The following is a 21,948-nucleotide window of genomic DNA, read 5'->3' as shown; positions in this document are numbered from 1 at the left end:
AGGCTTGCTAATCTGGTTTTTCACATAGCACAGAGGCTGTTGATGTAGTCAATCTCCTTCATGTTTTACTGCTTGTAATGTATTTTTCTAAGCTTATCTTTCTGTAATTTCTTGAGAGAAAAGGCATTGTGAGAAAGCTTGAGAAAAAGCCAAGTGTTGAAAAAAGCTGAGAGATACATTTTAGAGAAAAGCCTAGAGTTATTTTCAGATTTCTTTAGGTTAGCTAAGTGTCTTGTATCTTGTACCTGTTTGGTATCCCTTTCTTAGTTGGGTTAGCACTAAAAGTGAATAGTTAGGTGTTAGCATAGCCATTGTCAAGTTAGGTTAGAACTTGAGTGTGAAATTGGTGTATGTAATACTTTTAACTATAGTGGAAATTCTCCAATTGTTGTGGAGGAGACTGGACGTAGGTTGCATAGCACAAGGCAACCGAACCAGGATATATGCTGGTGTTAGCTTTTCTCTTCTCTGCTGTGTTCCATAGCACAAAGCAACCGAACCAGGATATATGCTGGTGTTAGCTTTTTCTTCTCTGTCATGTTCTGTTTTCTGATATTCATGAGACAAAAATAATTTGTCTCATAAATTTCCGCTGCTGAGTTCAAACAGAATCAGATTTGTAACTTTGCTCTAAAAGGGCTGAAAACAGCAAACCAAAGGAAGGCATAGATTCAACCCCCCTTCTCTAAGCCTACCATAACCTTCACATAGCTTAGTTACAATTTTGACGAGACTTTTGGAATTTTGGCTCTTCTCGCCTCGGCAACTTGTCAATCTTACATTTTAATCTTGGAACAGGTTGAGTTTATGCAATGGAGTTATTAGTTGGTTTTTTTTGTTCAAATAAATTGGACAGTTTTTCAATTTTGGGGATTATATCACAAATTTACACATATTTTTTTTGTACATTGAAGGCCCTAAGGTCAGGAACAAAATAAAAAACAAAATAAATTAACGAAAAAAAAACCCCACTTCTATCAGCAAATAAAATAAGAGTGGTCTCTTTGGGAAGATGATCCCAAGTAGCATGCTCTTTGTTTTGATTTAGTAGCAAATTTGCAATGCCATCAGCTAATTGATTAGCCTCTCTATATATGTGTTGTATGGGCACTTGCCAATTTCTATTGAGAAGCTCTTTGATTCTTCTAATCGGGCGAGTTAGTGTTGGGTGGCGTTTTGGAGGGTTCTCCATCAAATTCACAGCTGCTTGGGAGTCTGTTTCTAACTCAATCCTTCTAAATCCTTTCTTCCATGCTATCTCCAGTCCCTCTCGTATTGCTGCAACCTCCGCTTCTATTGCCTTTGCATAAGTCAGACGTCTAGCATACCCATAAACCCAATCACTATCTGCATTTCTGAAAATTCCAGCACAGCTGGCTTACCCAGGATTACCTCTCGAGGCCCCATCTGTATTTAGCTTGATCCAACCCTCTTGAAGTGGTTTCCAAGAAACTGCCAGAAATTTTTCATACTGATTGTTCTCTAATCTTCTTCTGGCATCTCTGATTTCTCTGCTAAGCTCCTTATTTTCATCTCTTTGATTCTTAAGGGGGTGTTTATATTGGAATGTATATATTCATTCTTAAATTTTCAAATAAGCCAAACAGCCGTGACAAAAACGTCTTTCTATTCTATATCATCATCAAACCCCATATCCATAGTCATGTTAGCAATAATCCACTCTTTCAAATCAAGATTATAAAACATACCAATATTCTGCGATTTCACCAGGCAATTCTACACTGGCGATGACATGGGACAATCTCGAATAACATGAAAAGGAGTCTCAATATCATTGTCACAACTCATGCAGTTGGGATTGTTTCCTCTACCCCATATTGCAGTTCTGGAAGCTGTTAGTTGGTCAAGGAAGGATTACATTTAGGGGGTTTTGGCCTTTTGGGTCAAATAGACAAATACATGAGGTTTTTTGGGTCATAGCATCACATGACACATAGAGTCACAAGTGTAATCGTGTAAAGAACCCATAGAACATGTTTGGGGAACAAAAAGACCAAAGAGTTAGAGAGATGACCAAAAGTACTTGTACTTAGGCCCAACAAGACCCAAACAAAAGCAGGCCCAACATTTTTTCATTTGTTCAAAATACAATTAAAAATAGCTCTGCATTTTTACCAAAAGAAAAAGCTCTGCATTAATATTCTTTTTCAATTTCATTTTTTTAAATATTTATTTAAATAAAACATAATATTTATTTTTTATTTCACAGCGCAAACAATTTATTTTTAAATAACAGAGAAATTAAAAATTATTTTTCATTATAGGCCACCGCCTTTCAATTCTGATATAGAATAATTTGATGGAAAAATCTAGGGGCCATCAGTTTTATTGAATTTTGGCCAGTATGTAACCAGCAGAAAAAAGTGAGCCATATCACACCAATCTCACACCATCAAATCATCATTGATGACTAGTTGATGACTAACAATCACAAAAATTGTTGACTCCCTAATATTGCTCTAATTTGATATTTGAAGATGAAATGGAAAGAATTTGCATTGTCAACCACCAACTCTCTTAAAAGGTTCATCTCTTTTAAACGTTAAGCTTTAATTTTGATTGGACAGAGATGGCAAGAAGATCAAGATGCATGGATGAAACTAGTGATGGTGGAAGGAATAGGATGATGTATTGCATCGAAAAATGATATTGGGCCATAACAATTTTTTATTTTTTGGTCATTAATTAATTATTAATATTTAAAAATATAAAATAAAATAAATTAAACTAAAAAAATTAAATTAATAATTAATTAATAACTAAAAATAATAAATTATGATGCTCCTAACATTTCTCGTTTTGCATCCCACCAAAAAGCATAGTAGATCTGACCGAAAATATATAAACCATTAACCATATCTTCAAAGGAAACGAAATCATTAATAAAGAAAAGGAAAACACAAAATTCATGGAACTTAAAAGATGACATATATTTATAATGCAAAGTTATCTCCACACGAAGAAACCACTTTAATTTGCCATGGCTCGCTTTATTACTTCTACTTATTGGATGTAGCTCTCTTTTTACTTTTTAGTGTTTACTCCAACTTACGCCACACCTTTGTTTATTTTGTGATGAAAAAGCAAAGGGTTGTGAATTGTGATTTAGCTTTTTAGTATTCAATACGTGTTAAATTGTTTCGCTGTATTTTGACCGATGAATACCCTCTAGATTCTAAATCTTTTAAACCACTTTGGAGTGAAAATGCCACACCCCCAGTATGGTGTTGCAGTAATGAGAACATTATCCTCAGCTATTTCTTCCCATTTTATATGGTCTACGCTATTTGGACATAAAATTTAAACTCCCATCCTGTTTCTTCAGTTTCTAAATTTATATATGTTTGTACTAATTGAATTTAAAACAGTGAACTTTGAATGAGTCAAACATGCCTAATCTATTGATGTAGCCTCTTATATATAATTAAATATTTATATATATTCCTTTACTTTGGAGTAAGATACAACGAATTAAATAAAGACAAACTACAAATATAAGATCCATAATTAATTCGCTCTAAAATCGTTCACTTCCATAAATATTTTAATAAGAACAATGTTAGGGAATAAAAAAGGTATTAGTCAAAAATCAGTTAAATACTTTTGGGTGAATCTAAAATCTCTACAAGTTAATATATATAGATGTTTCTTCTCCTAAATATCAGAATATTTCTTTTTCATACTAAATGGATGTTCTTTTATATATTTTTTAAATTTTTTTGTATTGCAAATGTGAATGTCTCTATTTTTTTAAGAATTTCATATTTTTTTAAATTTTATAGATATTTAATTATTTTTGCTAAAATATAACTGGATATTTCTTTTGTTAAGTATTAGGATATTTTTTTTCATATTAAATGAATGTTTTTTTTTTTATAATTCATGGCATGCCCGCATTGTCCAGTATAGATTATGACATCTCCTTCGTCCATATCATCTTCGTAGCCACCAAAAGGAATAACACTCGTTGCAATTGGCTCATCGTTGGAGCTCATGGAAGCTGTCAGGTAATCAATGCCAGCCTGGATCTGACCGTGCAATCCAAGGGCACACAATTCCATTCGAAAGAGGAACACGTCGCCAACATATCCTCTCCTCCTCGACGGCGACAACAGCTCTCTTCTCGACAGCTCTTTTCTCCTCCTGGACACGCTTCTCTTCCTCGATGGTGTAGAGAACGCGGATCGAGTCGTAGATCATTCTCGTTCGCCTCACGGAAATGAAGCTGTTCGTGAAGGTTGAGTTTGGAGACTCTCACTAGCTCCTTCTTCTTGCTCACGCGCTTCGAAGGAGCCACAACGGTCAACGATGAAGATGGCGGAACGGGAACCAAGGCGTCTGAATCCGCTTCGGGCGTTGCCTCAGTCGGTGACGAAGTCGAAAGTGGATTTCGTGTTGAAGCAGTTGTCTTGGATGCGCTTGTTGAGGACGTCGCGGAAAGCATAGAAGTCGCTGGTGCTTCCAGCAACATTGGTGAGAGAGAGGTGTGTGTGTGATTGTTAGAGGTGAGTAGGTTAATATGAGAGAGAAAATGGAGGTTTTTATAGGTTTTAATTAGATTTACTTAATCAATTTTAAATTTTTTAAATTTTGAATTTAAAAAATTTAAAATTAATAATTAATATAAATTAATGTGATTTTGTTTAGTTTTTTGCTGCTAACGTCTTAATTTCATATACTTTTTCTTTTAATAATAATATTAATATAATTTTAATATAATTTTCTCTTAATAATAACATAATCATATATTAAGAAAAAAAAAACACTACTACAACAATAATACATATCTTTGTTATCTATTATATTCTCTTAATGGAGAGAAAATAAATACTCTCAATTTAAATTCATATTTTTCATAAACTTCACTTAAATGATACAATTCTATATGATGTTTATTTAATTTAGACTTGAATATGCTAATTTCCTTAATTACTAAGTCATTTCTAACAATTTTAATTATTATGATCTCTACAAGGTTTTAATATAGTAAGTTGTTAACTTTTTATTACTTGATAAATATATTAACATACATTGGTGAAACTAAAAATTTTTTTTGGGAGGGACTAACATGAAAAATATAAGTTAAAAAGAGAGAAAAATTTAAAATTAAGAAATAGAGTCAAAATGAAAAATTTTGTGATAAATTCCTGACAGAAATTTTGACTATCTTTTTTATAATTTGACTAATTTTGACTTGTGAAACTTGATACAACTTTTATAATCTTTCATAATTTTTTCGCTCTTATGAACATTGATAAATTCAATTTACACTTGTCTTGAACACTCAAATATGAATTGTCATATTAAAATGTCTATAATCTTCTAGAATGCATAATTTGCCCATAGACACCATTTATGGAGAATTAATAAACCTTTCTAATTTCATAGAAAAATACATTACAATTGATAAATAATTGTATGAACTAGTAGGAGTGAAATATGGATGAGCATCTTCTAATGAGAAAAGAAGAAATATTTGCGAAAGAAGTGATATAAAGAGGGTAAAGTGGCATATATATAGGGGAAGTGGAAGAAGAAGAAAGAGATAGATAGAGTGAAATTTTTATTCCGTTATAGCCAAACCGGTAAAAAAAGGAGGAGTCCATGGCAAGCTGGGTATCTACCTTAAACAATGAAAGGGTGCGTGATAAGTGATAAGTGGTATGGACCACATTGAAAAATTAGATCATAATGACGGTGGATTATGTGCTACTTAGGGGCATGAACTCATGGATTACAACATCAAACAAGCTATAAGGTACTACCCTAATAAGATGATGATGGCCCCCCTCATTCTACTTGTAATTATGGCCGACCATATCGGACACACACATGGAGATACACTTTTCAAACTGCTTCGCAACATTTCCTGTCTCATCTGCTTCTCAATTCATCCATTCAGTCCAAACCTTTTTGACGTTTCACATCCGTGCAAATATGCTTCCACCCCTTCCTATTCTAATTTCTTTTACCATTATATCAATTAAGTATTAACACTCTCTATTCAACATAAATTATATATGACATAGTACACACTTGAGTTAATTATTGTGCATCATCTATCAATGTGCTTTCTATATATATTTTTCCTAGTGATCATTAAGAGCAATAGTATGGTCATCACTTTCGCATTAATAGGATACCTTGTAACCAATGAACATCCCACTGTTGTACATCTATCTATGACTGTTAGGAAATAAATAGAGTAATGCGAGAACAGAAGCAAAAGAACAAAATTGACACGAGAAATGAATCAGGAAATAACGAATGACAAAAATATTCTTTTATAAATTGAGACACATAACAAAGGTTGATCCTAATCATAAATGAAAGCTAGATGAGCATAATTCTTTAGGAAAATCAAATAATAACTATTAGTATATTTTAAATCTTGTACCTATACAATTGGGATATATATACATGGTTAGCTAGTCTGAATAAAAAAAAATACTATTTATATATTGAAATCGGTCATCAAATCGTAATTATTATTTAGTTTATTTTCAATTTATATTTTATATTTTAATATATATTTTGTACTAATAGTAGATTGCGTTTAGAAGAGAAATAAATGTATTGTGTTTAATATAAAGTGAAAACTCAGGTGCAGTTGACTTCATGTAAAGTTAATAGTTGAGAGTGCGTTAGATAAAAATTTAATCAAATCAGTCAAATCATTTAAGGACTCTCAACTACCATCTTCACGATGAAATCAACTGCACTTAAATTTTCATCTTAATATAAAGTATACAAAACTGAATTATATCTCAATATTCTGTTTGATTTAAGATAAAATTAACGACGGAATTATATAAATTTACCAAAATACTTCTAATTAAAAAAATTACGTAAAATATGTGAAATAATATCCTGACCCACGTATGTTTTTTCCGTACCTCTCTGGCTCTCTTCACCCGCTTCACTTGGAAAGTAAGACGTTTTATCCATTCATCCAAATATGAAGAATACATTCTTTTTACTTCTTTCTCTGAACATTCTATTTGAGGGACAGTAGCAAAGTCTTTCTCATTTTTTCACATTTTACCAAATATATTATCAGTTTCTCAGATTGTGTCAGCATTAACTTATTTAATTTTTTTAAACTAAATCAGATTAATAGAAAATGCATCCAAAAATCCAAGGCAAGGACTCCATGTGCCATTAACATAAAATTGTGCTCGAACTTTGAAAGCCAAGAAAGGATGGAAAATTTTCAGGAGCAACGAAACAAGATGGAGAGAAATGCGAACAGAGAAGAGAAGAATCCAACGAAAAACAACAGTCAAACGCGTTGAAGAAAAACAAACAGGAACACAACAAATGCGAACCAGCACAGAGAAGAAGAAGATGCAACGGCAAGTTACCTATCACACAGCGGCTCCGACGACAACGAGAATGTGGTCCTGCTGGCAGTGATGATGACAAGGATTTCAGGAATGAGGGGCAGATTTGATTTAACCAGAGACAGATTTGGAGTTTCAAGTTTGGAACTTGATATAACCGTTGTATATCGGTTTCGAGTTATAGGTCGGCAGTAATCGATGTATTAATTCAGCCGACTTTATGGCAATAAACAACATATGATCGGTTACGATTAGAAATAATCAATTCAGCAGAAACGGTTCTTACTTTCCCTAGTTATATAAGGAAGCGTCCAGAGTTGAAGGAGGTAAGTGATCTTTTCCAAAGAACTCCCCTCTGATAATAATCGTTGACTGACTTGAGCGTCGGAGTGCCTTTTGCAGGTGCTCCCCCTGTCCCTCCTAAAGACCGAGAAGTATTGTCATCTGGCGAGAAGGTCGGCTGAGTCAACAAGGGAAGGCGAGCTACAGAGGTTCAGCCACAACCAGGCAAGAACATTTGGCGCCCACCATGGGGCCGAAAAATTGAAAAGGCCCCAATGGTCGATGCACCCCCTCCCACTCCATCCGAGCTCCTCCGCATGGTAACCGAGCTTCAGCAAGCAAACCAACGAATGGCTGAGGCAAATCAGCATATGGCGGAGGAAAACCAGAGGATGCAACAGCAAATCGAACAGCTAATCAATGCCCGCATTGAGAATAATGACACTCGTCAAGACAATGAGGAGCGTCGATCCCAGCCGACCCATGTTTCCGAAATACCTCAAGACGATGAAGGTGATGGCCATCGGGATGATGGAGCTTCCCCCAATGACGAGGATAACGAGCCTGACAATTCGGCAGGACCATTCACAGCCGATATTATGAATTTTCAGCTTCCTCGACAATTCACCTTGCCTACAACACTAACACCTTATGATGGTTTAGGGGATCCGAAGCAACATGTCAAGAAATTTCGATCTATTATGATCGTTAACGGTGCATCTGATCCTATTTTATGTCGTTGTTTTCCGTCCTTTCTTGATGGTCCTGCACTTGACTGGTTTTGCTCTTTGCCTGCAGATTCTATATCACGATTCCAAGAGTTGTCGAAGCAATTTGAAGATCATTTTGCAGCATCGGCGATATATTTGCATGATTCCGACTATTTAACCACCGTCAAACAAGGTCCTCAAGAAAGCCTGAAGGACTACATCACACGCTTCACGAAGATAGCTATGAAAATCCCCGACCTTCATCCCGAGGTCCACCTGCACGCCATCAAAAGCAGCCTACGTCCGGGAAAATTCCAGGAGACCATTGCGTAGCCAAGCCAAAGACGCTAGCCGAATTTCGCGAAAAGGCCAAAGGGCAAATAGACATTGAAGAGCTTCGCCAAGCTCGGAAGGCAGAAAGGTCGGCAAATACCAAGGACGACGACAAACCACGCGACAACAAGAAGGGTTTCAAGCCCACACCCAGATATGAGTCTTATACACAGTTTAACATGAGAAGAGATGACATTATTAAAGAGATACTGAATTCCAAGCTGATCAAACCTCCTCGTAAGGCCGGAAGCTATCCCGAGCCTAAGAACGTTGATAAGTCTAAGTACTGTACATTCCATCAGAAGTATGGCCATACAACCGATGAATTTGTGATCGCAAAAGATCTTCTTGAACGCCTAGCTCGACAGGGACATCTTGATAAATATATCACAGGGCACATGCACAAGAGAAACGCCACTAATACAGATCCATCCCTTGTGGGATCCTCATATAGGGACAAAGAAAAAGCCCCTGCCCAGCCTAGAGGAATAATCAACTGCATCTCTGGAGGCTATGCTGGGGGTGGACACACAAGCTCAGCTAGGAAACATACATACAGAGCTATGTTAGCCCTTGGCGATACTGTCAACAATCCTCAGCCCAACCATGAGATCCCTGAAATGACTTTCCGCCCCGACGATTTTAGCTGCATTGACAAAAATTTGGATGACCCCGTTGTCATTTCCATACAATTGGGGGACTTAATAGTCCGGAAAGTACTGCTGGACCCAGGCAGCAGTGCTGATGTGTTATTTTTTACAACATTTGAAAAGATGAAATTAAGCTCTAATATTTTGCAACCATCTGCAGGAGACTTAGTCGGATTTTCAGGAGAACGAGTGCCAGTCATGGGTTCAGTGTGGTTACAAACCACACTCGGTGAGCAACCACTATCCAAAACTCACGATATTCAATATCTTGTGGTAGACTGTTTCAGTCCTTATAATCTTATTCTAGGGAGACCTTTTTTAAATAAATTTGCCGCAATTGTTTCCACAGTCCACCTTTGTGTAAAGTTTCCTTTGCAGGATAATGTTGTAGCCACAATTCATGGCGACTTACAGGAAGCTCGGTATTGTTATAATACGAGCCTCAAGCCTATCAAACGAAGCAGTGAGCAGCGAGTAAATTCCATCGATGTCAAACAACCAAAACTAGCCGAGCTAGACCACAGATCCGATTTTCAAGATCGGCCTACCCCAAATGAAGAGCTAACAAAACTTTCATTGACAGATGACATTACGAAGTTTACCTTTGTAGGAACCTCCCTCGAGGGTGAGGAAAAGGATAAGCTCGTCCGCTTTCTACGACAAAACGCCGATCTATTCGCTTGGACATCAGGAGACATGCCAGGCATAGATCCATCTGTTATCACTCACAAACTAGCAATAAGTCCGGCGGCCCGGCCAGTATCTCAGAAAAAACGGAATCTCGGTATTTTTGGAGGACAACCCCACGCAGCTGATTTCATGGGATTATTCCACGGCCACCAAGGGCACCTAGAACAGTTGGAACAAGAGCTGGAACAACAGCGAGAGGCAGAGAGAAACTTGAGGAACGAGATTGAGCGACGAAAAGAGCTAGAAGAAAAACTCTTAAGGCTGGAGTCTGCTATTAAAAGTCGAAGCTCCCGCAGCGACAGAGAAGATTCTCCCTTGGGAGGAGAAGGCCCGTTCAACGAGGACATAATGAGGGCAAAAGTTCCAAGGAACTTTAAAAGCCTTGATATGGACCTCTACGATGGAACCACTGATCCAAAGCATCATTTAAGCAACTTTAAAAGTCGGATGTATCTGGCCGACGCCTCTGATGCCACTCGCTGCAAGGCTTTCTCGACAACCTTGATAAAAGCAGCGATGAAGTGGTTCGATAGTCTTCTCCCGAGGTCGGTCACTAGCTTCGACGACCTCTCGCGAAAGTTCCTGATACGATTCTCCATCCAGAAGGACAAAGTAAAGCATGCACCAAGCCTCCTGGGAGTAAAACAGGAAGTTGGAGAACTTTTAAGGGACTACATGGAGAGGTTTAATAAAGCGTACTTGAAGATTCAAGACCTGCCCACGAAGGCAGTGATTATGGGACTAGTAAATAGACTTCGAGAAGGTCCCTTCTCCCAGTCCATCTCGAAAAGGCACCCGACCTCTCTGAGTGATGTACATGAGAGAGCTGAGAAGTACATCAACATGGAAAAAACTGCCAGACTTCGAGAACCAGACTGGCGACCTGGGCACCCTCACTCATCAAAAGAGAAAGAGAGAGAGCCCAAGAAAAAAGATGAAGTCGGCCCTGAGAGGCCTAGGAGATACCACTCATATACTCCTCTACGAGTTTCCCTAGTTGATGTCTACACGAAAATTTGCCATACTGAAATACTACCTCCCCCTAGGCCCATCCAAAATAAAGGGGGAGGGGGAGTCGTGGCGACTACTGTGAGTACCATAAGCTATATGGTTACTCAACAAATGATTGTTACGACCTTAAAAATGTGATAGAAAAGCTAGCCAGGGAAGGTCGGCTGGACAGTATCTCAAAGAAAGGTCGGACCATCATGGAAAAAGGAAGCGAGATGACGAGGACCGAAGAAATGTACCGCCACAGACCCCGGAGAGACATATACACATGATCTCGAGAGGATTTGGTGGAGGCGGCCTCACAAAGTCATCTCGCAAAAAGCACTTAAAAGAAGTCTACCAGGTTGGCAGCGAAGCTCCCGATCTCCCAACCATCTCATTTACTAAAGAAGATGGGCAAGGAGTCACTCCTGGACATGATGATCCAGTTGTGATAACCATGATCCTTGCCAATGCGCATCTTCATAGAATCCTGGTGGATCAAGGAAGCTCAGGCGACATCTTGTTCAAACCGGCATTTGATAAGCTGAGGCTGGATGAAAAGGAGCTAAGAGCTTATCCCGATACTCTGCATGGGCTGGGGGGCACACCAATAAAACCACTAGGATTCATACCCCTACATACAACTTTTGAAAAAGGGGCAAAATGCAAAACTCTGAGTATCGACTTCATAGTCGTCAATGTGGGTTCAGCCTACAATGCCCTAATAGGCAGAACTACCCTAAATCGGCTCGGAGCAGTGGTGTTCACCCCCCACCTTTGCATGAAATTCGCAACACCAGTGGGAATAGCAACCATCAGGGGAGACCAGAGATTGGCAAGAAAATGCGACAATTAAAGCCTGAACCTGAGAGGAAAGGGTAAGGAGGTACGTATACACACAATTGAGCTCAGAGGGATCAGAGCTAAGGAAGAGTTGCGACCACAACCCATGGAAAAAACTGAGGAGGTGTAGATTGGAGAAGAGGAAGGAAAAGCACCAACATAGGAGCCGGCCTGAAAGAAGAGTTAAAACAGAAGCTCATAAGACTCCTACAAGAAAATTCCGATCTCTTTGCCTGGAAAGCCTCCGACATACCAGGGATAGATCCCGAACTCATGTCGCACAAGCTATCAGTATACCCCAGATCACGACCCGTCCAACAAAGAAGACGGAAGCTCGGACCTGAACGAGCCCAAGTTGTGGAAGAGCAAGTACAAGTCCTACAAGAAGCCGATTTCATCAAAGAGTTTAAATATCCGGCATGGCTGGCAAATGTGGTGCGGATGAAAAAGCAAAATGGAAAGTGGAGGATGTGTGTCGATTACACCGACCTGAATAAGGCGTATCCTAAAGACCCATATCCACTGCTAAGCATTGATACCTTAGTAGACTCCAGCTCGGAGTATCAATACTTGTCATTTATGGATGCGTACTCGGGATATAACCAAATTCCGATGTATAAACCGGATCAAGAAAAGACATATTTCATCACGTCAAAAGCAAACTATTGCTATGTGGTCATGCCCTTTGGGCTGAAAAATGCTATGGCCACATATCAAAGGCTGATGAACAAAGTGTTTGCTCCTCACCTTGGGAATCTAATAGAAGTCTATGTAGACGACATGCTAGAAAAAACCAAGGATGACACCGACCTCTTGGCTGACCTCTCGCAAATTTTCACCACCAAAAGGATGCATGGGATGAGACTAAATCCTGCAAAATGCACCTTTGCGGTGGAGGCAGGAAAGTTTCTAAGATTTATGCTTACAAAAGGGGAATCGAAGCCAATCCCGACAAGTGTAAAGCTGTCCTAGAAATGAAAAGCCCGACTTGCTTAAAGGAGGTCCAGCAGCTGAACGGCCGACTTGCCGCCCTCTCCAGGTTCTTGGCAGGATCAGCATTAAAATTCTTACCACTCTTCTCTCTACTAAGAAAACAATGCCAGTTCGAATGGACTCCTGACTGCGAAGAAGTATTCCAGGAGTTCAAAAGGTTTTTAAGCCAACCTCCCATTCTAACCTGACCTGCCGTTGGGGAAGAACTCGTCCTATATTTGTCCGTAGCAGAAAAAGTTGTAGCATCAGCTCTAATACGAGAAGACGAGGTCGGGCAGCATCCTGTATACTTCACTAGCAAAGTCCTACAAGGCCTTGAATTAAGGTATCAAAAACTTGAGAAGTTTGCGTATGCCTTAATAGTAGCCTCTCAGAGGCTACGACCTTATTTTCAAGCCCACACAATAAGGGTTTGAACGAATCAGCCCATGAAGCAAATCCTTCAGAAGATGGATATTACGGGTAGAATGGTTCAATAGGCAATAGAGCTATTCCAGTTTGACTTAAAGTATGAAGCTCGGACGGCGATCAAAGCTCAATGCCTCACCGACTTCATGGCCGAATATGCAAGAGATCAAGAGGAAGCATCCACTAAATGGGAGCTATATGTAGATGGGTCCTCAAACAAAATCGGAAGCGGTGCAGGAAGAATACTAGTCAACCAAGAGGGAACACAAATAGAAATCTCCCTCAAATTTGAGTTCCCAGCTTCAAACAATCAGGCAGAATATGAAGCCTTGATTGTAGGGTTAAAACTGGCGGAAGAAGTTGGTGCAACGAAAGTAGTTGTGTTCAGCGACTCCCAGGTGGTGACCTCACAAATTAATGAGGAGTATCAGGCTAAAGACCCCAATATAAAGAGGTACTTGGACAAAATTTTGGAGTATCTCAGGCGTTTTACAGAAATTGAGATCAAACACATAACTCGGGATCTCAATAGCAGGGCAGACGCCCTCTCCAAATTAGCAAGTACCAAGCCAGGAGGGAATAATAGAAGCCTGATCAAAGAAACTCTCCAAGAACCCTCTGTCGCAAAAGCAGAGGTCAAGAAAGATGTCCTTGAAGTTTTCGGATTGAACCTCGGATGGATGAACCCCCTAATCGAATATATAAAGTTTAACATCCTACCCAAAAAAGAAAAAGAGGCCAAGAAAATTCAGAGGGAAGCACAAAACTACACTTTGGTGAAAAATACCCTCTATAAAAAGGGGATATCAACACCATTATTGAAGCGCGTCCTGACTTCAAAGACAGCGGAAGTACTTGAGGAGGTTCACAATGGTATCTACGGGAATCATCTCGGAGTAAGATCTTTGGCTGGAAAAATCATTCGAATTGGCTCTACTAGCCGACCTTGCAGAAAGATGCCACCGAGTTCGTGAAGAAGTACCAGCCATGCCAGATGCATGAAAACTTCCACGTTGCTCCCCCCAAAGAGCTAATTAGTATAACTTCTCCATGGCCTTTTGTAAAATGGGGATTGGACCTGCTAGGACCCTTCCCCCAAGAGCTTGGACAAGTAAAATATCTAATAGTGGGAGTAGATTAGTTTACAAAGTGGATAGAAGCAGAACCATTAGCTACCATCACGGCCCAAAGAAGTCGGAAATTCCTCTACAAAAAATATTATCACAAGGTATGGAGTACCCACTCCATCACCACCGATAATGGCACTCAGTTCACCGACTCTACCTTTAAAAGCCTGGTAGCTAGCATGAAAATCAAGCATCAGTTCACCTCGATAGAGCACCCACAAGCCAATGGGCAAGTCGAGGCAGCTAACAAAAGGTTGCAAGACGCAAAGGGAGTCTGGGCTGAAGAACTCCCTCAAGTACTATGGGTTTATCGGACTACACCTTAATCTGCGACAGGGAAAACACCCTTCTGACTTGATTATGGCATAGAAGCCATGATACCAGTTGAAATCAACGAGCAAAGTCCAAGGGTGAACTTCTACGATGAGGTTGAAAACATACAGGGGCACAAAGAATAACTCGAGCTACTCCCTGAAATCCGAGAACAAGCCCAGATAAGAGAAGCAGCATTGAAATAGAGGATGACAAACAGATATAATAAGAAAGTCATTCGAAGGAGTTTCACTCCAGACGACTTGGTCTTGATCAGAAACGACATTGGAGTTAACAAGTCTGAGGAAGGAAAGCTTGCTGCTAATTGGAAAGGATCATACAAAATTAGTGAGGTCTTAGGAAAATGCTACTATAAGGTGACCGACTAAAATGGCACCGTGCTTGTAATATGAAAAGGTACTATAGTTAAAAGCAAACTCCATTTCCTGATGTACTCTTTTCCCGACTTCATGGTTTTTTCCCAAAGAAAGGGTTTTCCTGAAGGGGGTTTTTAACGAGGAATCAAAGTGGAGGCTAAGGGGCAACAATTTTTAACCCATTAGTAGCAAAAAGTACCTTCGCAAAATAATAAAGATCTTTTTTTACATCTCTTTGTAAATTCTATTAAGATATTACTATTCTTTCTAAGAAACGCACCGAACTTAAGCTTGAAAAAATATGAAAATCCCATGAACCGACCTAAAAGGTCGTCAGGATAAAACGACGAGGTACAAGTCGATGTAAAGAGGTTATAAAAGCAGATCATGATAAACTCAAAAATTTATCGATCTACAAATCGATAACACCGAGAAGAATGGAAATGTGTCGCAAAAATAACCTACAAACAATTCAAATTTGAATGAATAATGAATGTCAACAAGAGATAAAAGAAAACCACCAAAGGCGAAAAATAGAAGCCGTGATGAGCCTTTGAAAATCCAAAAATAACTTAGGCGAAAACACAGCCTGCTCAGATAAGAGATTTTCCAGAAACAAAAAAGATCAAAAGGGTTATTTTTTATGAAAAGCCTAATATAGGAAGAATCAGAAAGCATGCGCACGCCAATTAATATAAAACCCCTTATCCAAAAAAGGGGGTAAAAACTAGAACGTACTTTTTTCTTAATGGCCATAAAAGGCCAGAAATTGTTAGGGACAAACCACTATCAACAAACAAGCAAAATTGTTTAAAAGTAAGGGGCCTATAGGCTGGGCCCCAAATAGCCAAATTTCAGATAGAAGGACGATCAGCACCACCAGAAGGACGATCAGCAGGGAGAGAAGTTGGAGCAGCAACAGGAAAAGATAGAACAGATTATTCAGGACCTTGAGAGGGAACCCCAGAAGAACTCGGGAGATCTCCATCTTGTTGCTCCTCACGAGGAGGAGACTCTACTATCCTCTGTCCCCGAGTCTTCAGGTCGGAGTCCGTCTTAGGTTGGGGAGGGGAGACAATACCCCCATCTATCACAACCTTGTTGGGGTCAAGAAGAGAAAGGTCCAAGTTAGGAGCAATAACTCCAACTTGCTCCTTAAATACCCTCCAAGCCTCCTCTGAACCTTTAGCCTCTGAATCCTCCAGGTCTTGGAAAGCCTTCCGACATCCTGCCAGCTCCTTTTTCAAATCAAGGTTCTCCCTAAAGAGCCTGACGTAATTCTGCTCCGCCTTCTCCTTAAGACCCTCCGCTATAGCACACTGGCCCATTAACTTATGCTCCCTCTCCTAAAGTCGAGCTCTCTCCTCCCTCAACTCGGCGATCTCCCGCTTCAGCCTTTTCTCTTCCTCTTGATAAAGGAAAATCCTCCCCTCTAGCTCCTCCACCTTCTAGGTAGAACCCAAAGAGCTAAGGGGAGTCTTCTCCAAAATATCAAGAAGTTTTGTACATACTCCGGCTGCACGAACACTCCCCTGAACTAAGAAATTAAGATGGTTTTGAAAGGAAACATCATCCATATTAATCCGAGTATAAGGATAGATGTGATTTCGGATGAACTTGGGGCCATCAAAATTAGCTTCCCCAGAAAAAGAAGAGCCAGACTCTGAAGTCTTACGCTTCTTCTTCTCGGGTTCAGGGAAAGATCGGGGCGGAGGAGGAGGAAGAGAAGAAGCAGAGAAGAGGATACCATAATGGGACTAGAGGAGGTCCCCAAGTTATGATGAGGAGGAGGTGGAGGAGGAGGAGAAAGAGTTCCAGCACCCCTGGCAGCATCAACTCGGGCCCGAGACCTCTTCTTAGCATCATGTACTTTCTGGTAGGAAGAGCTGAAACTTTTCTTCACCATCTCTGAAAAAGAAAGCAGAAAGTTAAATTACAAAGTCGGAAGACAGCAAGTCGAAATGCTACAAATCGGAAATCATCAAAACCAACAATAAAGCTACCTAATTGGGTCAGTACAAAACTCGAAGATCCCTGAAGAAACCTTTTTGTATCCAAGTAGGGGGCTCTCTCCCAAACTTCTGGGTAAAACCCCATAACAGCCTCCTCAACCTCATCCAGGTCATCCAGACCATACTTATCCACAGGAGAGGCCTCTAACCAGTAAAGAGGAAAGCGGGGAGAAGAATTTTGATTCAGGAAAAAGGGGTGGTGACCCTCTACGGCTTGAATTTTGAAGAAAAAGTTTTTAAAGTCATGAAAAGATTCATAAAAAAGGTTGAAAACTTTCCGACCTTGAATGGCCCGGAGAGAGATTCATTGTTGCTTATTATTTTGCCCACTGAAAGGCTTGGTCATATGAAAGAGATAGAAAAAAAATCTTGAAAGACGTCGGAAAGTCCAGTTCTCGACTGACATGTTGGTAAATTTTCATAAAACCCCAAGAATTGGGGTGGAGCTGAGTTGGAGCAACTCGACAGTGGTTCATAACCTCTATCTTAAAATCAGTAAAAGGTAGAAAAATCCTAAACGAGTAAAAAAACTCTCATACATAAAAAAGAAATGAGGGTCAGTGTCAGCGTCAGCAGCCCTCCCAAAACAAACTCGGTCTTCAGGACTCGGTGCAATCAACTCATATTTTGGCTCGTCGTCATCAGAGCCACAGATCCTGTGATGGGTACGAAGGTCGGTGATCTAGTATGTATCTACTAATGGGCTCTCCCCAAAAACAGTGACGTCCACCCATAGCGAAAGGGACTCAATGGAAAACATCTTTTACAGTAGGAAAAAAGACAATAAAACCTACAAAGAAAAAAGGGAGAAGGATCAATAACAGGGTCCCTAAAAGGCCGGAGTAGTCTACTCAATAACACAAAGTCACTAGACCTACAGGCAGACTCACAGGAACTCTTCCGAAATGCAAAACAAAGCATATAAAAACCTCCTCTAAAATGCAGTACCAATATAAAAGGAAAAGAGGAGAGGGAAGAACTAACCTTCATTTACAAGAAGCAAAAGAAAATCAATCGCAGCAACAACCAAAGCACTCGAGGGAGGAAGGATAAAAGGTCTCTCTTTCAGTATGAGCAAGAAGTTTTCTTTTTAGAAAGGAAATAAGGCAAGAAGATGGAAAAGTATTTATAAATACGCCGGGGGCAAAACAGTAAAACGAGGCTATCATTAAAGATATGCGCCGTTACCAATGTAACTGCTCCCCACATGTAAATACGAAACTCCTAACGGACGCAACGTTTGATTAGACGCGACTGTTGAAGATTTTTAAATCACGTCGGTTTTAAAATCATGTTGGTTTCCATTTCACGTCGACTACAAGCCCGAGTTCAAATACTCGAATCCAACTCTTAAGCAAAAGAGATCGGACTCGAGTATGGGCACTGTTCATACCCTGACCCAATACTAAGGACCAGGTCCAAATAAGATAAAAAGGCCCAATCCATAGATTGACTTCTCCGTGTAACCAACCTCCCCTAAAGAGGTCGGATTCGACATAGATTTCACTCCAAGAAAGTCGGGATCAAAGGTTAGCTAGCAGATAACCTTTATTCAAATAAGTAACTGCCCCTAAAATCTCTCAACCCACTTCCAAGAGCCATATCTCAACTTTCTTAAGATAAAGGGACGATTATCCTCCTTAAAAGATAGAACTACTCTAACGGTGGTTATTGGTTCACCACTATAAATACACAGACACCCTCAGGTATCTCTAAATCCCAATACTCTCTAAACCTGCTTAACCCCTTGCTGACTTAGGTATCAAAGTGTCTTTGCAGGTATCACCCCCCATTTCTTTGTACACACAAATCGGACGGAGACTCCCAAATACAAACCTAGTCAGAGACTTCTTCCTTCAGACAATTAGATAAATCCAACGAGTCCAACCCACTAATTTCTAGTTACCCATCATAACAGATACTATCTCACCTAACTAGTTTTGATGAATCGAGCTCAGCTAAAAGACCAGTCACTTTTCTTCTTTTATTTCATTTTATTTTTAAAGGTGCTTTTAGAGCTCATGGGCCTACAAACATCATTCTCATTATCATAGTCATCAAATACATCAATCCATGTAAAATCAAGTTCTTAAAGATAAAGTATGGAGGGGAAAGGAAGGCCTATTGCCTCAACAATTTTGACTTATATATACACGTAGTAGTATCCCATCGTAAAAGTTTTATGATATGATATATTTTATGTTACATATACATCATGTGTAGTGGTATTTATTGACGGCAATCCCCAATACGACATGCTTCTTTCATACGTACTACTACCACTATATATCTGATGTAATGAGATTGTGATTACTGATTATTAGTCACAATCTGCAATTGACGTGCACCAAGAACACAAATGGTCTCCTTCTCCTGATCAAGTGATTAAATAATCCATGAATTATGAAAATCAAGATTATTGCAAGTAATATTTCTCTTCTTAATTGTTTGTACCAATTTTCAAACACCTCTAAATTTGAGAAGTACGTTATTTTCAACGGCATCAAACTTTAATCTAACTACCAAAATAAATATTAATAATTATTTGTTTGTAACTTAGTAGATGCCAGCAATTTAGAGTACTATAGTACATAGTCTTGTGAACCATGCATTTTGATTGAGAACAATATCTCCAAACAATATGTATAGCAATATAACCAATAATTTATTCTTAAAAAGGTCTCTCTCTTGGAAACAATTGAATGTTATGCAAGTAGTTCATGCGTTTTTTCTTTCTTTTCAAGACTAATTTGCTGTTAGCCTGTTAGTTAACAAGTAATTATATGTACAAAGCAGCATTCAAAATTCTAAACACTTGTGTAATGAACTAGCGATTGAACTAAATTAAGTTGGTTTTCTTTCGTTTGTTATTAGGCTCTTTTGGTGAATGAGATTGTTAGGAAGACCAAAGGAGAGGAACATATACATTTTAGTCTTTCTAAATTAAATTCAAGAATGAAATTGAATTTCATGTAAGAGTGCAGGAACCATAAAAAGCACTGTGAAAAAAAGAGACATTACTTTGTGTTGTAAATAATTGAATTGGCATATATATAAACTTGTTGTGTGCTAGTTTTCCCACTAACAACAACACCAACATGTGAAAAAGTTTCAGAAAATCTTGTACACATTCAGACTGCATGTTAGAGCGCAGAGAAAAGTAGAGTATTAATTAAACGGCACTTCACTTGCTTTGCTGCATAAAATCACAAGCTAAAACTATTATGCTGTCAGAAGTGGCATTGCATAACATCATGATGAGAGCATCACAAACTATACCATTAATGTGAGCTCAAGATTTTAATTAATTAATTATGATGAGTGTACTCTTTATTAATTTCAGGTTAAATATATGAATATTGACTAGCAGTGTGGCTGCACATACATACACCAATATTGCACTTAGCCTCTGCTGGGACCTTGTGTTGCACCATTTTTGTTTTACCAAACTTCATTCCTCCTCCTCTCTAGAAAGTAGTACTGTCTCAGATTTCAACCATATAGATGATAACTTGTGACAAATTAAAGTTTTACACATACACAGTACAAAAAGGAAAACACAAATAAAAGCAAGAACATTAAAATTGCAGTAGAGCTATGTAGTCATGAATATGGTAACCTATGTAACCTGAAATCCAGCCTCGCATTATTTACCTTGTAAAGAAAAAGTGGCAGTGGTAGATCAACAACTTGGATCCATCTTTTAAGATTGATTCTTGCTTCCCCCACTTACATCCTCCTATCTAGCCCCTTCAATTCTCTCTACCGCCACATTATATTATTGTTCATCATTCATAATCAGAAAAACCCAGAATTTTTCTTGTTCATCATGTTCATCATCATAAGTTTCAAAGCCTTAATGACAAGTCAAGTTGGCTAATATCTTCCTGATGAACATTTTCAGAAGTAGTAGAAGTGTAACCACGGGACCAAGAAGCAGCCACACCTAATTGTTTTGAACCGCCGTAGCTGAAGCTATTGTTATCTCTTCTTCCTCCAGCACCATGGACATGGTTCTCAAGAACACCAAAAGCATGATGTGAAGTAGTAGTAGTAGTAGAATTGATGAAGTTTGATCTGTGATCTTGCATGGATGAAGTGATCTCCCTGGTCTTCTTGGCCAGCGTCCTTTCGAGCTTGTGAGCGTTCTGGTGTCCTCCCAAGGCCTGAGAGCTGTAGAACTTTCTTTGGCAGTAGTTGCATGAGAATACCCTTGCCTCTGTCATATTATTATAATTATTACCAGCACCACCACTAAGAGGTGAAGATGAAGAAGTTGAAGAAGAAGAAGGCTCAAGAAGAAGGTCAAGGTTGATTGAATTCTCATCTGCAGTAGGTAAGTGATGATGATGATGATGACTCAGGTGAAGAGAAGTGTTTGGATGGAAATTATTCATGGTACAATAATAGAAATTAAAAGAAAGAGATGAGAGAAAATTAAAAGAAGATGTACTGAGTGGTTCAAAGTGTAAGTGTGTGTGTGTATGTATGTACTATATATATATAATAAGGTAGCTATATATATTACTAGGTATTCATAAAATTAATAAAGGGTTTGATCACTGCTACTGTTGGTTGCAGAGAGAAACAGTAGTAGTAGTATATTAGAGTGAAAAAAGAGGATGGTGTTGAGGGACATATATCTGCAACATCAGTGGAGAATCAAAGACCTTGTCGCCTTCATTAATGGGCAGAGTTAGGATCCTTTGTCGGTCGATCACCAATATAATATATAAGAGTAGATGATGAATGATCATTAATTAATCAACTTGGTTTATATATATTTTGTATTGTAATTGTAATAGTTTCTGTTTTTTTTTTTATTACATTATTTGGAGAGAATAATAGTATATG

General features: G+C 38.9%; 1 protein-coding gene across 1 annotated transcript; it reads right to left on the bottom strand.

The window, feature by feature from the left end:
* Window positions 1–20,717: 20,717 nt before the first annotated feature.
* Window positions 20,718–21,536, bottom strand: LOC107461203 (zinc finger protein 2). Its single transcript, XM_016079681.3, has one exon. The coding sequence runs from the start codon at window positions 21,489–21,491 to the stop codon at window positions 20,943–20,945; it is 549 nt and encodes a 182-aa protein (XP_015935167.1). The 5' UTR covers window positions 21,492–21,536; the 3' UTR covers window positions 20,718–20,942.
* Window positions 21,537–21,948: the final 412 nt, after the last annotated feature.

Source organism: Arachis duranensis, chromosome 1, assembly GCF_000817695.3.
Source record: "Arachis duranensis cultivar V14167 chromosome 1, aradu.V14167.gnm2.J7QH, whole genome shotgun sequence".
NCBI classification, from domain to species: Eukaryota; Viridiplantae; Streptophyta; class Magnoliopsida; order Fabales; family Fabaceae; genus Arachis; species Arachis duranensis.
Note: the sequence above shows the minus strand (reverse complement) of the source record. Positions and strands in the feature narration are given on the sequence as shown.

What these genes read in the sequence shown, in the direction of transcription:
- LOC107461203 (XM_016079681.3), bottom strand. Translation starts at nt 21,491, where the DNA reads ATGAATAATTTCCATCCAAACACTTCTCTTCACCTGAGTCATCATCAT.